This window comes from Podarcis raffonei, chromosome 9, assembly GCF_027172205.1.
Source record: "Podarcis raffonei isolate rPodRaf1 chromosome 9, rPodRaf1.pri, whole genome shotgun sequence".
In the NCBI taxonomy this organism is placed as follows: Eukaryota; Metazoa; Chordata; class Lepidosauria; order Squamata; family Lacertidae; genus Podarcis; species Podarcis raffonei.
The window spans coordinates 69,406,128-69,425,413 of record NC_070610.1 but is presented as its reverse complement, the minus strand read 5'-3'; the positions used below and the strand labels follow the sequence as shown (position 1 = coordinate 69,425,413).

Below are 19,286 nucleotides of genomic sequence, written 5' to 3'. Positions count from 1 at the left end.
AAATATTCTGATATGGGAGTTTTGTAATTCCAAATATGATAGCAGTAGAAGTTTCATAGTCTAAATATCTTCACTGAGATGGGCCTGTGGTGGATATTAGTAACCTATTAACATCTGATCCTATAACCCTTGTGTATCAGATTTTAAACTGAAGATTTGGCTTCTTCCACTCTTATGGTACTTTTCAACAAATGCTGGAAAATATTAAGCCGGCTCCTGTGGTCCCAGCGTCAATAAACCAATTTTCAAAACTTTATGATTCGATAATGTGCAAATCAGCTATGAAAGAATAGTCCACCAGGGTCTTAGAAAGCAAAAATGGAATATAAATTTCTATTGAAAATGAAGGTTGATTACCAAAGGCAACTTTGGGCTTCTCTCGGTGCTGAAATTCAAACAGTGCCGACATCTGAGAAAATGTTAATTATGGTTTTTATTATTATAACAATATTTTAACAACCGGTGTTTCACAACCTGCCTGGAGATCACGCTTCCTGTCTATATTTGGTAAGACTTTCCTGATCTAGCTTTGCAAGATTTTAATGTTAATTTCCATGATACCGATCTATGGACCTATATACCGGTAGATAAATCCTGACACAGAGAAACTAATTACAAGCTGCTGTGTGATAAGGCCCCAGGGGAAGATGCGATTCCTGGAAAGGTACCCTATAGCCTCCATTCTGATTACTCAATTCTCAGAAGGCCATCACTTATGTAGCCAAAATGGCAACAGTCACAGAAGTCTCTGGAAATCTCTCTCCCCCTGCACCAGTAACAGTCCAAAGAGCACGTTCAGTAGCTATGCAACACTGTTTCCAAAAGGGTGGGGAACTTTGGGTCCAGTGGCCTAACACAGGGGTCAGCAAACTTTTTCAGCCGGGGGCTGGCCCACTGTCCCTCAGACCTTGTGGGGGGCCGGACTATTTTTAATTTTTTTTTAATGAACGAATTCCTATGCCCCACAAATACCCCCGAGATGCATTTTAAATAAAAGCACATATTCTAGTCATGTAAAAACAACAGGCAGGCCCCACAAAAAACCCAGAGATGCATTTTAAATAAAAGGACACATTCCACTCATGTAAAAACACGCTGACTGTCCACAGACCGGATTTACAAAGCGTTTGGGCCGGATCTGGCCCCCGGGCCTTAGTTTGCCTACCCATGGCCTAACACGATGCTCCAGGCTTCTCTGTCTGACCTTGAAGACTCTACCCATGCCACCCTCCTTGACCACCTGCTCTGCTCGCCATCCACTCTTAACCCCCCAATAGCAAAACAGTGGCAGTGATCATCCCAATTCTCAGCTCAAAACTGCATCTGAGAAAGGACTTCAATGTAAAGTAGCATCCTGTCAGGTACACAGGTTCGGGGTGGGAAGAGACATGGCTGTTTCCACCGGTGAACTGCATGGCAGTGTGGTCAGTCATGCTTTCCTCTGCAATGCACCTGGTAGGATGCTACGCCATGCAGCTTTCCCCTCTTAGTTTGCTCAAGGTCTGTTGGGTTGATGAGGGCTCTTCGCTTTCAAAGCCTTTGGAGTGGCATCAAATCCATCTTGCTTCCTGGTGCCGGGGGACCTGCTGAAATGGCAGAGATCTTGGGCAAGCAAGCTGGAGTCATCTCTCTAAAGCAGGGGTGTCCAGACTTTTTTCAGAGGGCCAGATTTGATGAAGTGAACATGCATGAGATGAGGGCCGAACAAAGCTGTTGAGCTTTTTAGGGTTCAAGTTGTTGAGCTGGTTTTCCGGTTTTACACCAGAGTTGTTGAGTTTTTTGGGGGGATTGAAATAAACTGTCGCAGGGGCTGGATTAACCCGACGGGTGTGCCGGATTACGCCCCTGGGCCGGACTTTGAACATACCTGCTCTAAAGGCAAGGACGGAGGATAACACAACATACAGATTGTTTAAATGTAACCATGGCTCCCAGGTTTAAGATTATACTGATTTGGCAAGTATTTTTCCTTTTGGGTATGATTTGAGTATTATGGTTCCTGTTTTTAAAGGGAGGGCAATAGGAAGCTACCTACCAATTACAGATTGATAATTTTGATTAACACAGCTGTAAAACTGTATGCAAAGTAGTTGAGAGAACTTGAGAACTGGGCAATAAGAAATTGCATTTTTAATGAGGCGGCTGGAGTTAGAAGAGGCTTCTCCCCAGTGGATTAATGTTCTGTGCTTAACCACAAGCTGCATAAATATTTTCATAAAGCAAGCCTTTGCCTTTGCTGCTTTAGTTGATGTATGGAGAAGATTGATTTTGTTTAGGCACAATATTTTGGTCAAATATAAGCTTTGTCATATTTATTACAACCCCCTTAATAGTGGTACTTAAAAAAAAACTTTAAAAACCTTAGGCTTTCTTTTCAGGCTCTCTAAATCTACTTGTTACCTGGGGAATTGAAAGAGGGCTTGCTTCAACCACTCTTTAGCTTCTTTATTAATATTGTTCTGAAACCAGCAGTTAACCATTTTTCACTTTGTACCTGGGAATAGGAAATAGATTTTGGAACACTGTAGACTTTTGCTTTTGTGTGTACGCATGTGTTTTGCACAGATCAGTCTTAGAGGATTATTACAAACTATGGGAATACATTGCAAAAAGTACTTATAGATTGGGGGGGGGAGGTGGTGATATTTAGATGTAAATTCAACCTGCATATGCTGCATCTTATTTCCAAGGCAACCGAGTAGGTAAAGTGCCATTAGTTCCTTTAATTTCGAGAGCTGCCAAATGGAAAACTGAAGGCAGCTGCTCTGGCAAAGAATTGAGGGTGTACACTACATTCTTAGTTTATCAAAATCAAAGTTTTGAGTCAAAGTTTTTTTTTTTTTTAAGTTTGAGGGACATATGGAACACCAGCTTTTAACTATTTTCAGAAAAAGTAAATGAGAAATATTAGGTGTTCCTAAAGGCAAACCTGCGTTTTTATTTTTTTTAGGGGAAACTGACATATTCCCGGTTGAAACTAAGATCCAACTGTCAATTTTTAATTTCTGGCTTGATGCCAGAGAGCAGACTGCTTTTTAGAGCAGGTGCACACTAAAGAGTAAAGTCCATACTCTCTACATCAGTAAGTAGTACAAATTATCTATTTGTATGATTTTGAAGAAATGCAGGAAAATCTGCTGCCATGCAGTATTCAATACTAGATAAATGTTAAATATGTATTCTGTAGTTGACCTCCTTTGTAATGTTTTATTTTGGAATCTTTTAAGATAATATTTTAGTTTTGTGTTATGTTGCTTTGACTGTACAGTGGACCCCCCCGGATACGAACTTAATTCGTTCTGGGGGTCCTTACGTACCCCGAAAAGTCCACAACGAGGTGCCGCTTGAACGCACACATGCAGCACGATAGAGTGCTTTTGCACATGTGCGCAGAGCGAACCCTGGAAGTATACGGAAGTTTGCAGAGTTCACAACCTGAAAGTTACGCGACCTACAGGTAACGTAACCCGAGGGTCCACTGTACAGTCACACTTTGGGTTAAAGTTGCTTCAGGTCGAGCATTTTCAGGTTGCGCTCCGCAGCGACCTGGAAGTAACGGAACAGCTTACTTCCAGGTTTTGCCGCTTGCGCATGTGCAGACGCTCAAAATGATGTCACATGCATGCACAGAAGCGGCAAATCACAACCTGCGCAGATGCGGGTTGCGTTCTGCTCAGGATGCGAACGGTGCTCCGGAACGGATCCTGTTCGCATCCAGAGGTACAACTGTATACTCTATATTTGACTTTCTTCAGATTCTTTTATGTTTGATTGATTCTTTTACGTTTGATTGATTTAATATGCTGTAAACCGCTTTGAGATTTTTCATAAAAATATAAAGCGAACAAAAATACAGTGGTACCTCGGGTTAAGAACTTAATTCGTTCTGGAGGTCTGTTCTTAACCTGAAACTGTTCTTAACCTGAGGTACCACTTTAATAGGGCCTCCTGCTGCCACCACACCGCCACCACACGATTTCTGTTCTCATCCTGAAGCAAAGTTCTTAACCTGAGGTAATATTTCTGGGTTAGCAGAGTCTGTAACCTGAAACGTCTGTAACCCGAGGTACCACTGTAAATAAAAATAAAATAAGAAAAGCAGTAACACCAGCGGCCCAGAAACTCCATTATAGTCCTTCCACCCCAATCCCCTCCGCCCCCCTTTAGCCTAACGGTCCTTTTGCAACGGCTCCATACAACGATTTCGAACGTTCGCCTCGCAAGAGAAAAAAAAAACAAACCCCGGCGGCAGCAACAGCAGCACGTGAGCGCCCGCGCCCGCCGAAGCAGAGATGGGCGGCGCCTGCCAAACCAAAGCGGTTCCCCGTCCAAGCTTCCCCCACCCCACCCCACCCCTCCCAAGCACGTGCTACCCAGGCGTGGCAACCTCACTTCCGGCAGCACAGAGCGGCGTTGCGAGGAGGGCGGGGACTTGTTAAGAAGAGGAAGGGGAAAAAAAAGTAACGAGCCAGCCACGCGCGTGCGCAGACCTCCTTTTTTGAGGGGGGGCGAGGCTTTCCCTCCCTTCCCTCAGGGCAATGATTCTTTCCCCCGCCCCCCGCCCCCCCCACAACAACAACAACTCCTGTGGCTTGCGCGAAGGGGTTAAAAAAAAAAAAGCAAGCAGGGCGACGTTAGAAGTATTTGACAGGAGCGCGAGAGGGCGAAGGGGGTGGGCCATGAAATCCAGTTCGGGTTTTCCCTCTCGTCCTTCCCCTCAGCCGTGCGCGCGCGGCGGAACGTTAAAGGGCGGCGGGTGCGCGCGCGTGCTTGCAACCTCGTTCTGGAGCGGGAGGGGGAGGGGTCTCTCCGTCCCTCACAGCGTCTCTCTCTCTTTTTTTTTTCCCCTGTGAGGGAAGAAGCGCGAGCGCGAGGGCGCGCGCGTGTGAGAGAGAGAAGGGGAGAGATACGGCGCTGCAGGCGGGGGTGGCCGAGACTCGGCTCGCCTCACACACATAACACGCCACTTTCCTTCCCGGAATGTGAGGCGCGGCGGAGCCGGGGTTGTCAAGCGCAGGTTCCCACAGTAGCGGCGGCGGCGGCCTGGGGCTCCCCAGTGCGGGGCCGGGCGCTGACTGACTGGCGCGAGCCTCCGCGGTCCCAGCCCCTGAGGGAAGAAGGGGCGGCTCCTTGGGCGGCGGCGGCGGCAGAGGCTTCTTCTCCCCCTCGCCCCGCTCCTCCTCGGGTCTACTTCCCCGAGCTCCTCGCCCGCCATGAAGAAGTTTTCTCGCATGCCCAAGTCTGACGGCACCGGAGGCAGCACGAGTAGCGGCGGCGGAGGTGGAGGCGGCGGAGGGACGTCGGCGGCCGTGTCGGGCTTTGTGGCCGGAGGCGGGCCGGCCGTGGGCAGCAGCAGGGTCTTCGCCGTGGGGCGCTTCCAGGTCACGGTGGAGGAGCTGCTGGCGGAAGGTGAGCGGGGGAAGTAGGCCGGGCAAGGACCTCCAGGCGGGGTGGGCTCTCGGAGAGGCCTCGTAGGGCGCCCGGGGCTCCGCCGCGACCCCCCCCCCTCGGTATCGGATGCAAGGACTCCTTGGGGTGGGGTCTCGGCTGTTGCCATGACTCGCAAGACCAGCTGCGTTCAACGCCAGCTGTTGGTAAACCGAGGGTGGGTGTGGGTGGGAATCTCCACGGAGTTGCTGAACCCGTAAGTTGTGATAAGTGCTGCAGACGTGTCCCCCCCCCCGCCTCTTTCTCTTTCTCTTCCCCTCCCTTGTGTTTTTCTGATGTAAGAACCCCGCATGCTACTCTGGGGGAAGAGGTGCTACTACGGCCAGATGCGGATGCCAACAGCGCTTGGCCTCACCTGCACACCTGGTAGCGTTGGCCGTAGCTGCCCCCTTGAGCAGGATCGGCTGCAAAGCCAGGAGGGCGCATGCATTGCTCTCAAAAGCGCACCTTTTGACACGCCCAAGACCGGTGCCCTCATCCCGGAGGTGTCGTGTGAAGTGGGGAGCAAGTGCGACAACAGTGTATATGATAAGGCTCTGTGCCGAAGCAGCTCCCTGTGGTGTAGTTTTCTCCAGCTGCGGGCCTCAGAGAGGCACTCTTCTTATCTTTGGGGAATAGGGAGGGGATCTAAGGCCCCCAAACTGAGTTAGACCCCACCCACCTTTTTGTTTGGGTCTGTGAAAGCCACCACAACGTCCATTCTAATTGTCCCCCCCATGGGTCATTATTGCCTGCGCTGATGTCCTTTAACAGTGGAGTTGTGTGTTCTTGATCGTCAGGGTCAGACTCCAGCTGCATGCACATACATAAGAAAGTACTGTAAATCCTATGGAACACAGTTTTGGTAAACATCATTTAGATAAGGATGTGTTTTTTTCAGGGAGGGTGGAATCCTGTGGCAGCACTGTGAAAAGCACTGTGAGGAATACACAGGAGTGTGTTGCCTTGGAGGACCCAGCCACACTAGGTTTTATAGAGGGAGAGGGGCTGTGTGTGTGTGTGTGTGTGTGTGCACTTTTGCTCTAGAATGTGAGGCAGAATTTCTTGCCATATTGTGGTGTTTACTCGTAAGAATTCACAGTTTAGTTACAGCTGTAAATAAAATAATGAAACAAAGGATTATCCTGAAAAACTGCTTACAGGAGTACCCCTTTAATAAAAATCAGGGAAGTAGCCCTGAATTTGTGTGTCCCTGTAATACACACAAAACACAACACTTGTGTTGTTTATGGTACATGTAGTAGTTTAAAAATGTCCATATCTTTTGACAAAAAAGAGTTGCTGCTGCTGCATTTGAGACATAATGTTAATCAAGTAATGAATGTACGGTATTGTGTGTCTTCTTTCTTGAGGGAAAAATTAATTTTTTTTAGGTTTGCAGGCAGTGCCATTCATCTTGGGGCATGGCTAACCCAAACAAAAACATGTGTCTTTCGGGGGGGGGTTATTGTAGATACATCTGTCATTTGTGGGGATGATAGGATGCAGTAAAGTCCTATATTGTGCTATATTTCTGCTCTTTATCCCTAGAAAATGGACTATTTTATTGATGTTGAAAAAGAACTTTAGGATTGTGCTATTAGCACTCACTTGCCAGTCTATGCAAGCTTTAAAGCTTATGAGTTTCTTTTTCTAGAGATTTAGGAAATGCTGTTTATAAGCAGTGATTGTAATAGAACTTGTAGTCCTCTTTCCCCATGGCTGGGGTATAGGTAAATTACAGGTGGCTTCCTTTAAAAGAAATATTTTTGTGTGTCTTATGTGTAAACCTATCTGTAAAATTAACTGCATTATAAAGTATCATTCTGAAAAACAGATTATTTGAAGTTACTTCCCTTAGATGGTAAAGATCCTGTTAAATACTCCTATCATTTTAGGTGCCTAAATGGTGCATTAAATAATATTTAATATTTGTTAGTCTTATAGTCCATACTGTGGGACAAAGGTACCATAATCCATGCCCATTTAAGAGCAGCTAGATGGCAGCTTCATTGGCACAGGTGAAACCTTGTCTCAAGTCTAACTTTTATCCTGAAATCTTAATTATCTTAATTGGTACCCACTTAATTGGGGAAGGTGCCTTTCCTCCAATATATTTTCTGTGGTCATTTAAATGCTTTCCTGTGTGGGGTATAAATGCCATTCACCAGGAGTTAGTATAGATGTCTTGTGGTTTTATTTAAGATATGCTGGGGAAAGTGTTCAAAGTAACAAACAAACAAACACCTGAGCATTCTTCAGTTCAAAAACATTTTGCAAATGATCCATTTGCACCATGGATAGCACCCATGCATGTTAGAACCTGATAGATTTAATAGAGCTCTGTTTCTTCCCATACCTATGTGCGTACTGGCAGTGCATGGGATGTTAGGAATGGGAAGCCTGTTCATGGTTCCTTTACATCTATCCAGCTCTTCCTTTTTGCCTGTGGATTGAAGTCTGAGGTGCTCTTATCTGCTAGTATTCAGTTAAGTAGCTGGTTTATAATGAAGTTTGCCATTAGGTCTCCCCCATTCTCCAGTTTTTGTTAATAATCTGTAGTATCCAGAATCTCTGATGTAGCCAAATAGCTCGTGTTGATTTTTTTGTTTACATATTTTAAATGAAATAGAATTGAGAAGTCTTCAAGTGAATAACCTGTTACCTGCAAATACTTGTGTGTTAGCCCTATTCTGTGGTTGTATTTGAAAGTAAGTCTCAAATTGCATAATATAAGAGTGTAATTTATTTAGTTGATTTAGAAAATAAATATTAGCAAAGCTGATAGCAATTTGTTTTTTTGATGTGCTGCAGATAGTTACATTTGATAAAGTTACCACAGGCACGAACTAGCTAGAGTTAGGCATATGTCTCATTGACTTCAGTGAGCCAGAGTTAAACTTGTCTTTAAATAAATTGAACTTGAAGGTGCTTAACTTTATTGGATAGACGCCCTATTCTTATTACATATTACATATCTTCAGCTTATTTTTTCCAAAATTGTGTTGGAAAAAAGTTTGCCAGAGTTGTGAATAATGGGTATTTCCCAACAGGCATGAATTTGATGCACAGTATTTCTGAGTAGTTTTCTGTCTTGCTTGGTTGACAGTATTTGAATAATCATTGCAAAACAAACTGCATATGGTCAAATAAAAAATACTGGTTTGTTGTGTTTTGCTGGGGTGCAAAATCTCTAACCTAAGGGCTAAATTTGGCCCACAAGGCCTCCCCATTTGGCCTGCAAGGCTGTTTCAGGCAACCCGTACCCATCTGTCCTATACCTGATGCCAAAATGACATGAGGCTGGGCTGAAAGGGCTTTATAGGCACTGCTTGTTGGTTGTGTATGTAAAGCCCCTTGTGCAGCACTTCTGAAGTATCAGACCATCAGCTGATTGTCAGATACTGTGCAAATAACTTTGCAAGCCATGTGCTTGGAAACCACTTAGCACAGACCTTGCAAAGCCCTTCGTGCAACACTTTCCAAATGCCCGACAACCAGCCGATTGGGGAAACGCTGCACAAGTCACTTTGTAAGCCTGTGTTCAACACTTCCCAAAAACCTAGTGCAGGGCTTGCAAAGCTTATTCATCCTTGTGCGCAGCACTTCTCAAAAGTCTGACAATCATCTGATAGTCAGGTGTTTGGGAAATGCTGTGCACAGGACTGAGCAAGCCTCATTGACCTATCTCTCCCATCCTCATGGGCCAGGTGTCAATCACCTGACATAATTATGATGTCTGATGATTGTGCACAAGAAAGGAATTTAAGCTGTAAACAGTTAAAGGTACAGAATAAATGGAAAAATAGTAAATAATGTTGTGCAAGGGCTAGAACAAAAGAGGGCCACCTCTGGATTTCAGTTCCTTTTTCTTAGGCAGTGTTCTTGTACTCCTAGGAAAACACCTTTGGATTCAGTTGTGGGTGAAGATTTGAGTGGCTGAATTAAGTGGTGTAGTCTCTTTTGTGAGAGGAGGGAAAGTAGTGAGTTTTGATGGAATTCAAATTCTCCCACAGGTCCCAGGATAGGAATACTTTGGTTGGGCAGCTCAGAAACTTGAAAGAGCTCCCAGGAGGAAGGGAAGCCATGAGGCCCAATATACATGGATTTTTAGTTGTGGCTTCGACATTCACGGCAGCCATTGTGACCTAGCCAAACCAAAGGCAGTAAGGGTGGTCAAAATGGTCTCAGCAGTGGGGCAGGGAGAGAATCAAGTACTGCACAGGGCCAAGCATAGAAATTATTGACTGTTACGCAGCCTTATTGTGGTTCCACCTGAATGCAGCTAGTCATCAGACAATCTGAAAACCTCTGCTCTAGTATCTTTTAATGCTTAAATATTCAGCTCTCTGAAGTTCAGATATGTTTGATGCCCTCAGCACTAGTATAGGGTACTAAAACCTTGAAATGTGGAAGATGCATTCTATTGGGGGGGGGGGCAGAGGAATGGACTTTTAAACTTTTCCTCTCCAGTTTCCTCCTGCCCACCTCTAGATGCCAGATAGGTGTTTAGGGGTGGGGAGGGTTTTTAGAAGTGGGAAAACACTGGATTGGAGGAAGCAAGGAGAGGAGTAGAAAAACTGGGTGAAGTGGTTTTGTGTGTGAGAGAGGGAGAGAAAGAAAGAAAAAAAAATGCTTGGATGGGAGAGGAGAGGGATTGTATCTTGAGGAGAAATGTGTATACAGAGAAAGAGCTAACACCTCAATCCACATTATCCCTCTCACAATTGTTTTGATTTAAAGAAATATTACAGGAGAAAGTATGACAGAATTAGCAAAGTTTATTAAGGGAAATAGAAAATAGAATGAGTGCATAACTGACATTGTATTTATGATTCCGAAATAGTTTCTGTGTTCGTGTCATAATAAACATTGGTTTATTGAGATAGTAACAAGCTTAGGCGAGCCTTGAAAGATTGGAAAAGGGGGGTGGGTGCTTGCCACGGGGAGACTTCTGCGGGTGGGTAGACAAAATAGGTGCCTTTGACTTTTTCCATTTTCAAGAAACCTTGTGCTCATCAGCAGCAGAGGATTTGGGATCAGATCAGGAAGTTAGCCCTGCGTCTTAGTGTATATAGTGCAGTAAGGGGAAGTTTTCAGGAGTTCTTACTGTCTCTCCTAAAGGCCTCCCCTCAAGTTCTGAACAGTGCTGTCTGACTCTTGTTCCAGATTGACTGGAGCCCAAAACAGGAACAATTCTGTTTAAGAGCTGGAGATGTATTGCAGCATTTTGTTTCAGGTTCTTTATGTGTGACAGGGGTAGGTAGATTTTGTTTGGCTCCCCCCCCCCCACATTTCCCCATGGTTAGATGGAACCCAGGCTATGATCAACAACATTAATCTAAGTATGATCAACTTGAATCTAAATATGGAGCTACATGCAGAGGTAAACTAGCTAGTTCTGCCTCCCCCCATCAGCTTGAAGATCAAGAAGGTATAGAGACTCCCCCACCCCCATCCTGATCTGTCAGAGACAGAAGCTTGTCCCTTTCCACCACCCACCCTGACTTAAGCTTAGAGCTGGATAGAGGATCAGATTTTCCTCTGACCTTGTGCTGTGTTTGAGATATCTGTTTGCCCAATAGATTACCCTAACTTAGAGAGGGATATGGGGGTTTAGGATTTGGATACAGACTTGTTCAACTTAGACTACTTTAAAATCAGCTAGGAAGTTTCTTATTCACCATAGTTCATTGCTTTGCCCAAACTGGGAAACTGTAGTTACCAGCTTCGGAGCAAGCCAGAAGTATTAAACCGTGGTTTGAAGTTGGTCCTAATAGTCTTGGCTTGTTCCTAATTTGATAGCCATACTTTTCTGGTTTGGACAAAGGAAGGAAATGTCACGGCTTACAAATCTCAAGGCTTAATTACAGCTTGAACAAAAGGGCTGTGTATATCTTAATACAAGATAGGATAATCTGAACCAGCACACTGTGTTCTGAGATTTTGGCATAGCTGGATGTAATGCACACTGTATGGTAACCAGGCCAATACAGAGACACTTAAAGGAAGGCATTCCATGTTGCTTCCAGCAGGTTAGGAGCTGCTTGGAGGTGGTTGTGCCTTAACATATAAATAAAAGGCTCCTAATGTGGTAAGAGTTTGCAACATTCTATACATCTCCTTTCATGCTGGCTACAAAACTAGTGTTACTCTTAAATTCTATTTAAATTAGAAGTTCTCTGTATTTATGCAATCTGAATACAGGCAGTTTAAAAATACTGTAAGGTTTTCACTTAAGTATCTTTTCTAGTGAGGTGGGCTGGGAAGCTTTCAATAATGGAAATATTCTGTTGTTATATTTTTGTACAGAGTTCTCATTTTCTATGAAAGCATTGTTCCAGAAAATGAATAAGCAACAGAAATAGACACATTATCAGATTTTGCTGTTTCAAAGTTACTAACCATTGTAAATCATGTACAGTATGGGAGTGTGTGTGTATATGTGTGTGTGTGTGTGTGTGTATGTATGTATATATATATATATATATATATATATATATATATATATATGTATGTATATATAGAGTGTGTGTGTATAAGGTCTCTATTTGTAAATGTGTAAGTGAATTAAAACCAAAAGTATGCATAATCCAAGTGTGCTGAATCAGTTTCAGGCTCCTATTCTCTTTCGGTGTGTTTTTGAGTACCCTTTAATTGCCATACGTTGCATATTGAAAGCAAAATCCTCGAAAGCTTGTGGGGAGGATTTTTGAGAGAATGGCCATATTTTTTCAAGCTACACTAAACAGGAGCATGGCGCCGGCTTACGTGCTCCCCTTTCAGCTCATCTTTCCTATGCAGGTGAGAAAAGGAGTTTAGGAGCATTTGTTCCTTTAGTTTAACTGCATTTTGTCATGTCATCCAAACCAGCAAGTGTGTGTTAATGGAGACTACATCCTCCCCTCCATCCAAAGCAAAGGATTGCCCCAATGCCCAACCAGACGATTGCTATGAGGTAGGCAAAACCACCGGATGAGGTAGGCAAAACCACCCGGTGAGCAAATTCCTACCTGGCTGCTTAAAGAACGGTGACCACTGTAGTCACAGCATAGCCATTGACTATCAGCTTAAACCTAGGGTGGGTGAGCAGGGAAAACCCCTGGAAAGGAACAAACAGGTAGTGCCCCAGGTACAGGCTGCTTAAATGGGCAAGGGGTGGATTGAGGGAAGCCTACCTGCTTCGTTGGCTCCACCCCCTGGCACAGCCCGAGTCCCCAGCCTGCATCCCCATTTGCCAAAGCTGGGTGCCTGCTAGGATCTGTTCCTGATAGGCGGAGGGGGTTTAAGGCGCCTACCAGGAAGGGCACTGCTGTTCAAGTTCCCTCATCAGGTCCCCAGTGAAGCCTCTGCCGTCCTGCAACGCTGTTGCACCAAGAGGGGTGAGCAGACTTGTTATGCCATCCAAAACAGCAAGTGTGTGTGTTAACATTAATGGGGGGACTAGTCTCAGAGAGTTTGGTTAAAGCTATACTTGCTGGAGCTGACTCATTTAAACTTGCCATTGTTAAAATAAACAACAGCCAGGTGTGCCTGCAAAAGTTTATTGGGGGGGGGCGGGTGGCTTGTACACTATGTTGATTGGGCCTTCTGCCCCACTTGTATTTTTACTGGGTTTGCGTGTAGTAAACCAAACCATGGCTTAATACACATGAGCAAATGTTAAAGTTCTCAGATCCTCTTCTTCAGGCCTGCTGCTGCAGTATAGCATGGGGCTGATGCATATCCAAATCTATGGTTGTGGTTTGTCTTCCTCCAGACAAATTATGAGGCAACCAAGATTTGTTCTCAGTTTACCTTTTTTGTTGTTTCCACTTCTGCCATGCTTTCTAGGCAGGGGCTGAGTGGTTTTTTGTTTTTCCCATCACTTTCCCCAGGAAAACCTGCTCTTTAGCACTGAATCAGAGCGAGCATCAATTGGGTTTCCTTGCTCTGATTCATGAAAGCATGGGAGAAATGGAAAACTTCTTGAAGCAGAAGTGTGTGTGCAGGAATACAGGTTTGGATATGAAGAGTCATGTGTGTTCAACTAGTATTGCTTTATTGTCTTAGTTGTTGAGAGTCTGGTAACTTGAAAACTAATATTGCATAATTGTTAAGTTGCTCTGCATACTACAACTTAAGTTCAGACAGTGCTTCTAAGTATTAAGGAGCAACGTTGCATATCAGTGTTTGTCATGAATATAGGTTTGATGTCAAAATTTGTCTGAGAGTGTATTACTGTGAATGGAATTTGGAAATTTGGGAAATGGCTTCATTCTTTGAAGATATTTGGACACATGCTTTAAGCGGAAAAAGCTTTGATATCTCAGTTTTTTCATAAACCTGAACTAGCTTTCCATGATTTATAGTAAGGAATGTATCGAGGATATTAAAGGGCCCACAGTTCTCTAGTAAATGTTTTTTGTTGTTGAAAAGTAGGTTGTTTATACTATGCAAGTTATATTCTACAGTCGTTAGAATATAGCAGGACACTCAACTCTACTTATAGTGATATAAGCTATATCTACATAGTGATATAAGCGCTTTCTTGATTAGACTGATAGCAGTTAAATAACGTGTAGCCTTTTTTGTTTACCTGTGAGCGACAATAAATTATCATTTTTCAGATCATCATGATTGATTGAATTGTGCTGGAATTAAAACTGTATATGTTAGGCTATGTTGCCACCTAATGGCATAAGAGTAATTGCTTGCATTTTCCCTTCAATATTTTCCATGTTGCGTTCCGTGGAACTTTGCAATTTCCCAATGAGAAGGTGAAAACTGGTGGACAAACTTTCCTGAAGAACAGTTTGCCCACCATTACTGCTCTTGCCCTACAGTGCACAGCTGCAGGTGTGTGGTTCATGCAGGGCAAGGAGGAACTATGTGTGCCCATGAAATGTCCTTGGCACTGAACAGGGCCTCTTTGGCAGTTTAAATCTAAAAATGATTCTAAGACGTAGGAAGCTTGAACTAATGTTGCAGTTGAAGAAGTGCAACGTGTCTTAAGCTTTTATCTGATTTGCTTTCAAAAACAATATCTTAGAGAATTTCAAGCACGTTCAAAATCATCTTTCTTGGATGCTTTGGCTTATATCCAGTACTGTTCTCTCCTGTGCCCTCCAGTCCCCTGTTCATCCTTAAAAACAGTTCTGGAGGGTTGGGGTAGCCTGCTGAGGAGACTGTGGGAGTGCATGAGGGGGAGATAAAAGGAAACCGAAAATCCATTGGGTGAATGGGACTCCGCTAGTGCAGCATTGGATCCAATCTTTCCTTGCTAACATGTCCTTGATTATCTGATTATGCCCAGTAAAGTTTCTCTTCTCACTTTGCTTTATCTGTACAGTGGAACCTCAGGTTACATACTGTCCTCCTTACGAATGCTTCAGATAACGAGCTCCACTAACCTGGAATTAGATGCTCCTGGTTGCGAACTTTGCCCCAGGATGTGAGCAGAAGTCGTGCGGCATGGCGGCAGCGGGAGGCCCCATTAGCGAAAGTGCACCTCATGTTAAGAACAGCTTTGGATTAAGAACAGACCTCCGGAACTAATTAAGTTTGTAACCGGAGGCACCATGATATCAGATTCCAGAAGTGGCAATGGCAGCATGATTTGATCTTGGTTTGTAGGGCAAAAGCAGACCATAATTTGACAGTTTAGATGAAATGACAAATTGGCTTTCTGCAAAGCAGGGAGGGGTGGGAATTGTTGCAGGCAAAGGAGGAGGCAGGCATGCCTGAGGATCTTTGGGGTTCATTCATATAGGGCCAACCACAGCTTAAATCTTGTTTCATGTGAAGTGACAGGATCTCTTGAGGTACATGGTCTCCGTAAGTGTTGTGTATTAAGCTGTTGAGATTAGGGCAATTGACCGATTTGGGACAGATAGGTGTATTTGCATGGTCAAATTTGCTTCCACGCTAAAAGTTGACTGAAGTTAAACCATAGGGCATAATGCAGTGAAGAGTCTTGCTGTCTATAAATAGCAGAGACGTGATCAGTTTCAGAAGTTAGGTATAATATGCTTTTTGCCTTTTGAGGCATATGCTTCTGGCAATAGGACGGAAGTCCATGGGGGTAAGTTGGTACAGGGTAGATACGTATGTTGTTGTTGTTGTTGTTGTTTAGTTGTGTCTGACTCTTCGTGACCCCATGGACCAGAGCACGCCAGGCACTCCTGTCTTCCACTGCCTCCCGCAGTTTGGTCAAACTCATGCTGGTAGCTTCGAGAACACTATCCAACCATCTCGTCCTCTGTCGTCCCCTTCTCCTTGTGCCCTCCATCTTTCCCAACATCAGGGTCTTTTCCAGGGAGTCTTCTCTTCTCCTGAGGTGGCCAAAGTATTGGAGCCTCAGCTTCAGGATCTGTCCTTCTAGTGAACACTCAGGGCTGATTTCCTTAAGAATGTATAGGTTTGATCTTCTTGCAGTCCATGGGACTCTCAAGAGTCTCCTCCAGCATACGCATGTTATGAGTTGTCAAATATAGCCCCAAAGTTATTTGGACAGTAATTCCAGAACCATGCCTATGACATGAACTGAGCAGTGATAGTATGCATATCTAGTCTTTTAAAGTATGTGTTTAGTCTTTATGCACTGCTGAACATCTTGTAAACAGATAAAAGCATGTCATAAACACTATTATGTAGAATATATTTTTTTTGTACTGAACATGGTGGGACATAGAAAATACTTGAATGGTTTAAAGAGATAAAAAGTAGTACCTTGATAGATGCTAAAGATTTAAAATTTGTGGTTTGTATTCAGATCCACCTGCTGGAATCCATTTGAAATTTGCAGTGTTTGGATGTGAGGGTACAATGGCAGCTTGGATTTTCAATCTGTTTTTCCAGATAGTGTTAAACTCAGCAGAATCCATATTAAATGTTTCCAGAACCATTGTAACATTTTTCTTCTTTTGTGTCCTGTTCAATCTTTTGAGCCATCATAGAAATCCAGCATTTCACAGCATTCACGCAACTTTGCTCCTGTTTCATTTGGACATTGGTGTAATTAAAAATGGCAACAAATATTGGTTTGGCTTACTAGTCAGCTGTGACTTCTGTGTCCTACGCCTCTTCCAGGTCCTCTCCATGTGCACAGAGAAGGGACTGGGTCTTGTTTTCTTTAGTAGCAGGAGGCTGGCTGGCTATAGGCATAGTAGAGGTTTTCTCTGAGGACCCACTATCAATCTTCAGTTCATTCATACCAGGTGTGTGTGTGTGTGTGTGTGTACAATAATAGTCTCTTGTCCTTTATCTTGTCATTCATTTCAGATTCTCATTTATAACTCAGAAATAATATTTTAAAATCATTTGTTTATACTTAAGCATCTTAATATGTTTATAGACCTAGTAAACTTTAGTCTCTGTTCTTTCAGGTGGCTTTTCCACAGTGCTACTTGTGCATACACATGGTGGAGTCCGATGTGCATTGAAACGAATGTATGTTAATAATGTGCCTGACCTCAATATCTGCAAAAGAGAAATAACAATAATGGTAAGTAAAATAATACCTTATTGTCAACATATTTTTTCGGTATATATTACTGATTTTCAAGAGAAAAGAACAACAGCATAAAAACATGCAAGTTCCACCCACTTGCAGAAGAACAAGGAGTTGAAGGGCTTTTGAAGATATCCAAAGTGAAATAAATTGGACTCCAAATGGCAGAGGACAGAAGCCACTTCAGACAGTGTTCTGTGGTCTTGGGAAGGCAGACAAAAGATGAAGACCCTGTATATATATGTCCCATCACATATTCCATGTGTGAGCCTCAGGCAGCAAAAAAGTCAGAAGGTTTTTGCCTTTCCTTTGGCCAATTCTATATTGAAAGACATTTTTTTCTGCATGCACAATACTGGCAACTCATTTTTTATACTAAGCATGCATTAATATAAAAAAGTTTGAATATGTTGGCTTCACTTGTATTACTTTCAAACAGACATAGGAACTTCTGTGGGCAAAAGCTTCAGAACCCCTGGCTGTGCTGGAAGAGAAGAGAGGGGGAATGTGTGAGCCTGGGAAAGGCTAGGCTTATTCATTTCTTTCTAAATAATAGTTGAATGTGGTCTAAACATAGTGTTAAAACTAATAGAGGTTAACATAACATTCATGGGCAATACACAATACAGATTACTCTTCGTAGTCATTTCACTAGGATAGTGTGAATGTAACAGAGGCCAGGTTTGGCCATCACGTTAAAGCATAATTAAAATTAAATTGTGGTTTAATGTGGTTCAAAAGGTGTCACTGCACTCTTTCCCCCACTCCTTCCTTTGGTGCGCTGGGAAGGAAATGAACCAGAGGCTGACTTCATCGTACCTACAAACCAGTACTCATTATTGTTTTTTCTCCTTGGCGTCTGCCCATTATTTGCTTGTAGAGAAAAAAACTACAGGGGTAATGCAAAGCCAGTCTGTGGTCTGTTTTCTCCCCTGCGTGATGAAGGAAGCAGTGGTGGAGTACAATGAGACCTTTTGACCAGCACAATTCTCATTCATGTAAAACCATAATTTAATTTTAACTATGGTCTAATGTGACTTCGGAACCAAGCCATAAATTCTATAGTTTCCCTCCTCTTCAAATCTGTAACCCACCCTTTTAAACCTAACCTGCAGTGTGGGACGCGTATCCCTCTTGTTCCGTTTTCTCACAACCTTTTCCTTCCCCTCTTTCTCAGGGCCCACTTGCAATCCAGACATACTGGTTTAACAGTCATTTTGTCTTCCTTGAGAACCCTGGGAATTGCAGTTTTGGTGGTGAGACAGAGATGTTGAACAGAACTTCATCACCTGTATCAAATAAAGGCAGAGGAATCTTAAACTGCTCATGCAGGAGTCCTTATTGTGGACAGTTCTTCCCACTGCAGCACATTGTCCCACATTGTCCAGTAGCTCCCTTTGACCCTTGGGAGGGGGGTTCTGGTAGTGGTGGGAAACGTGTCTTTATGGCGGAGGAACAAAAGAAATCAGTTGTACAAGTTGCCTTCTGCTTGCACAACATTGGATACGATCTTAAGCTATTTACTTAGTCTCTATAAATTGATTTGTCAAACTGTTTAGTCAAGATAATCATGAGAAGCAAATGTTTTAAAGTGCTGATAGACCTATAAAGCCCTACATGGTTCAGGTCCAAGCTATCTGAGAGAACATATTCCCTCATATGAAACCGCTTGTGTTTTGAGAACTTTGGGAAAGGCCTTCTCTCAGTCTTGCCACCCTCACAGGCATACAGGGCCCTCTCAGTGGCTGCTCCAGGACTTTGGAACTTACTACCTAGATAAGTTAGACTGGCTCCCTCCTTGTTCTTCTGCCGGCAGGTGAAAACTATTTTGTTTCAATAGGCTTGGGGGTAGCTGCTTTTAATGAAAGGGATGGTGCCATGCTGCCTTTATTATAATTATGAGTAGCTTTAATAGATTTTAAAATAGATATAGTCCCCCCCCTTTTAGTGATTCTTATGTTAATTGTAAACTGCCTTGAGTCCTGTGAGGGGAAAAAGAAGGGATATAAATAAATATATAATAGTAGTAATATTTTAGATAGCTTTGACTATGGCATTTTAGGCTAATTGCGGTAATGCATGTATACTATTTTTTCCAACCCTTAAAAAAAGTTTATTTCTTTATTCCTAAACTATTCTTTCTTTTTCAGAAAGAACTGTCTGGGCACAAGAACATTGTAGGGTATTTGGATTGTGCTGTTAATTCTGTTAGTGATAATGTTTGGGAAGTGCTCATCTTAATGGAATACTGTCGTGGTAAGCCTCTGTCACTTTAAATATAAAAAATGGTCTAACACACAATAGTTACTTTCATATGATAGTCCTTGCTATATTAAAAGTGCAGTCTTACTCACTTTTTTATTCTGTG

At 43.3% G+C, this 19,286-nt stretch overlaps 1 protein-coding gene across 1 annotated transcript in view; it reads left to right on the top strand.

Annotated features, from left to right (window-relative positions):
- Positions 1 to 4,840: 4,840 nt before the first annotated feature.
- The window catches only part of BMP2K (BMP2 inducible kinase), a 41,043-nt gene continuing 26,597 nt past the window's right edge, over positions 4,841 to 19,286 (top strand). Inside the window, exons 1-3 of the mRNA XM_053404328.1 lie at positions 4,841 to 5,409; positions 16,794 to 16,912; positions 19,069 to 19,174. Of these exons, the coding sequence (XP_053260303.1) occupies positions 5,214 to 5,409; positions 16,794 to 16,912; positions 19,069 to 19,174 (421 nt within the window). The 5' untranslated portion in view covers positions 4,841 to 5,213. The remainder of the gene's footprint in view (positions 5,410 to 16,793; positions 16,913 to 19,068; positions 19,175 to 19,286) is intronic.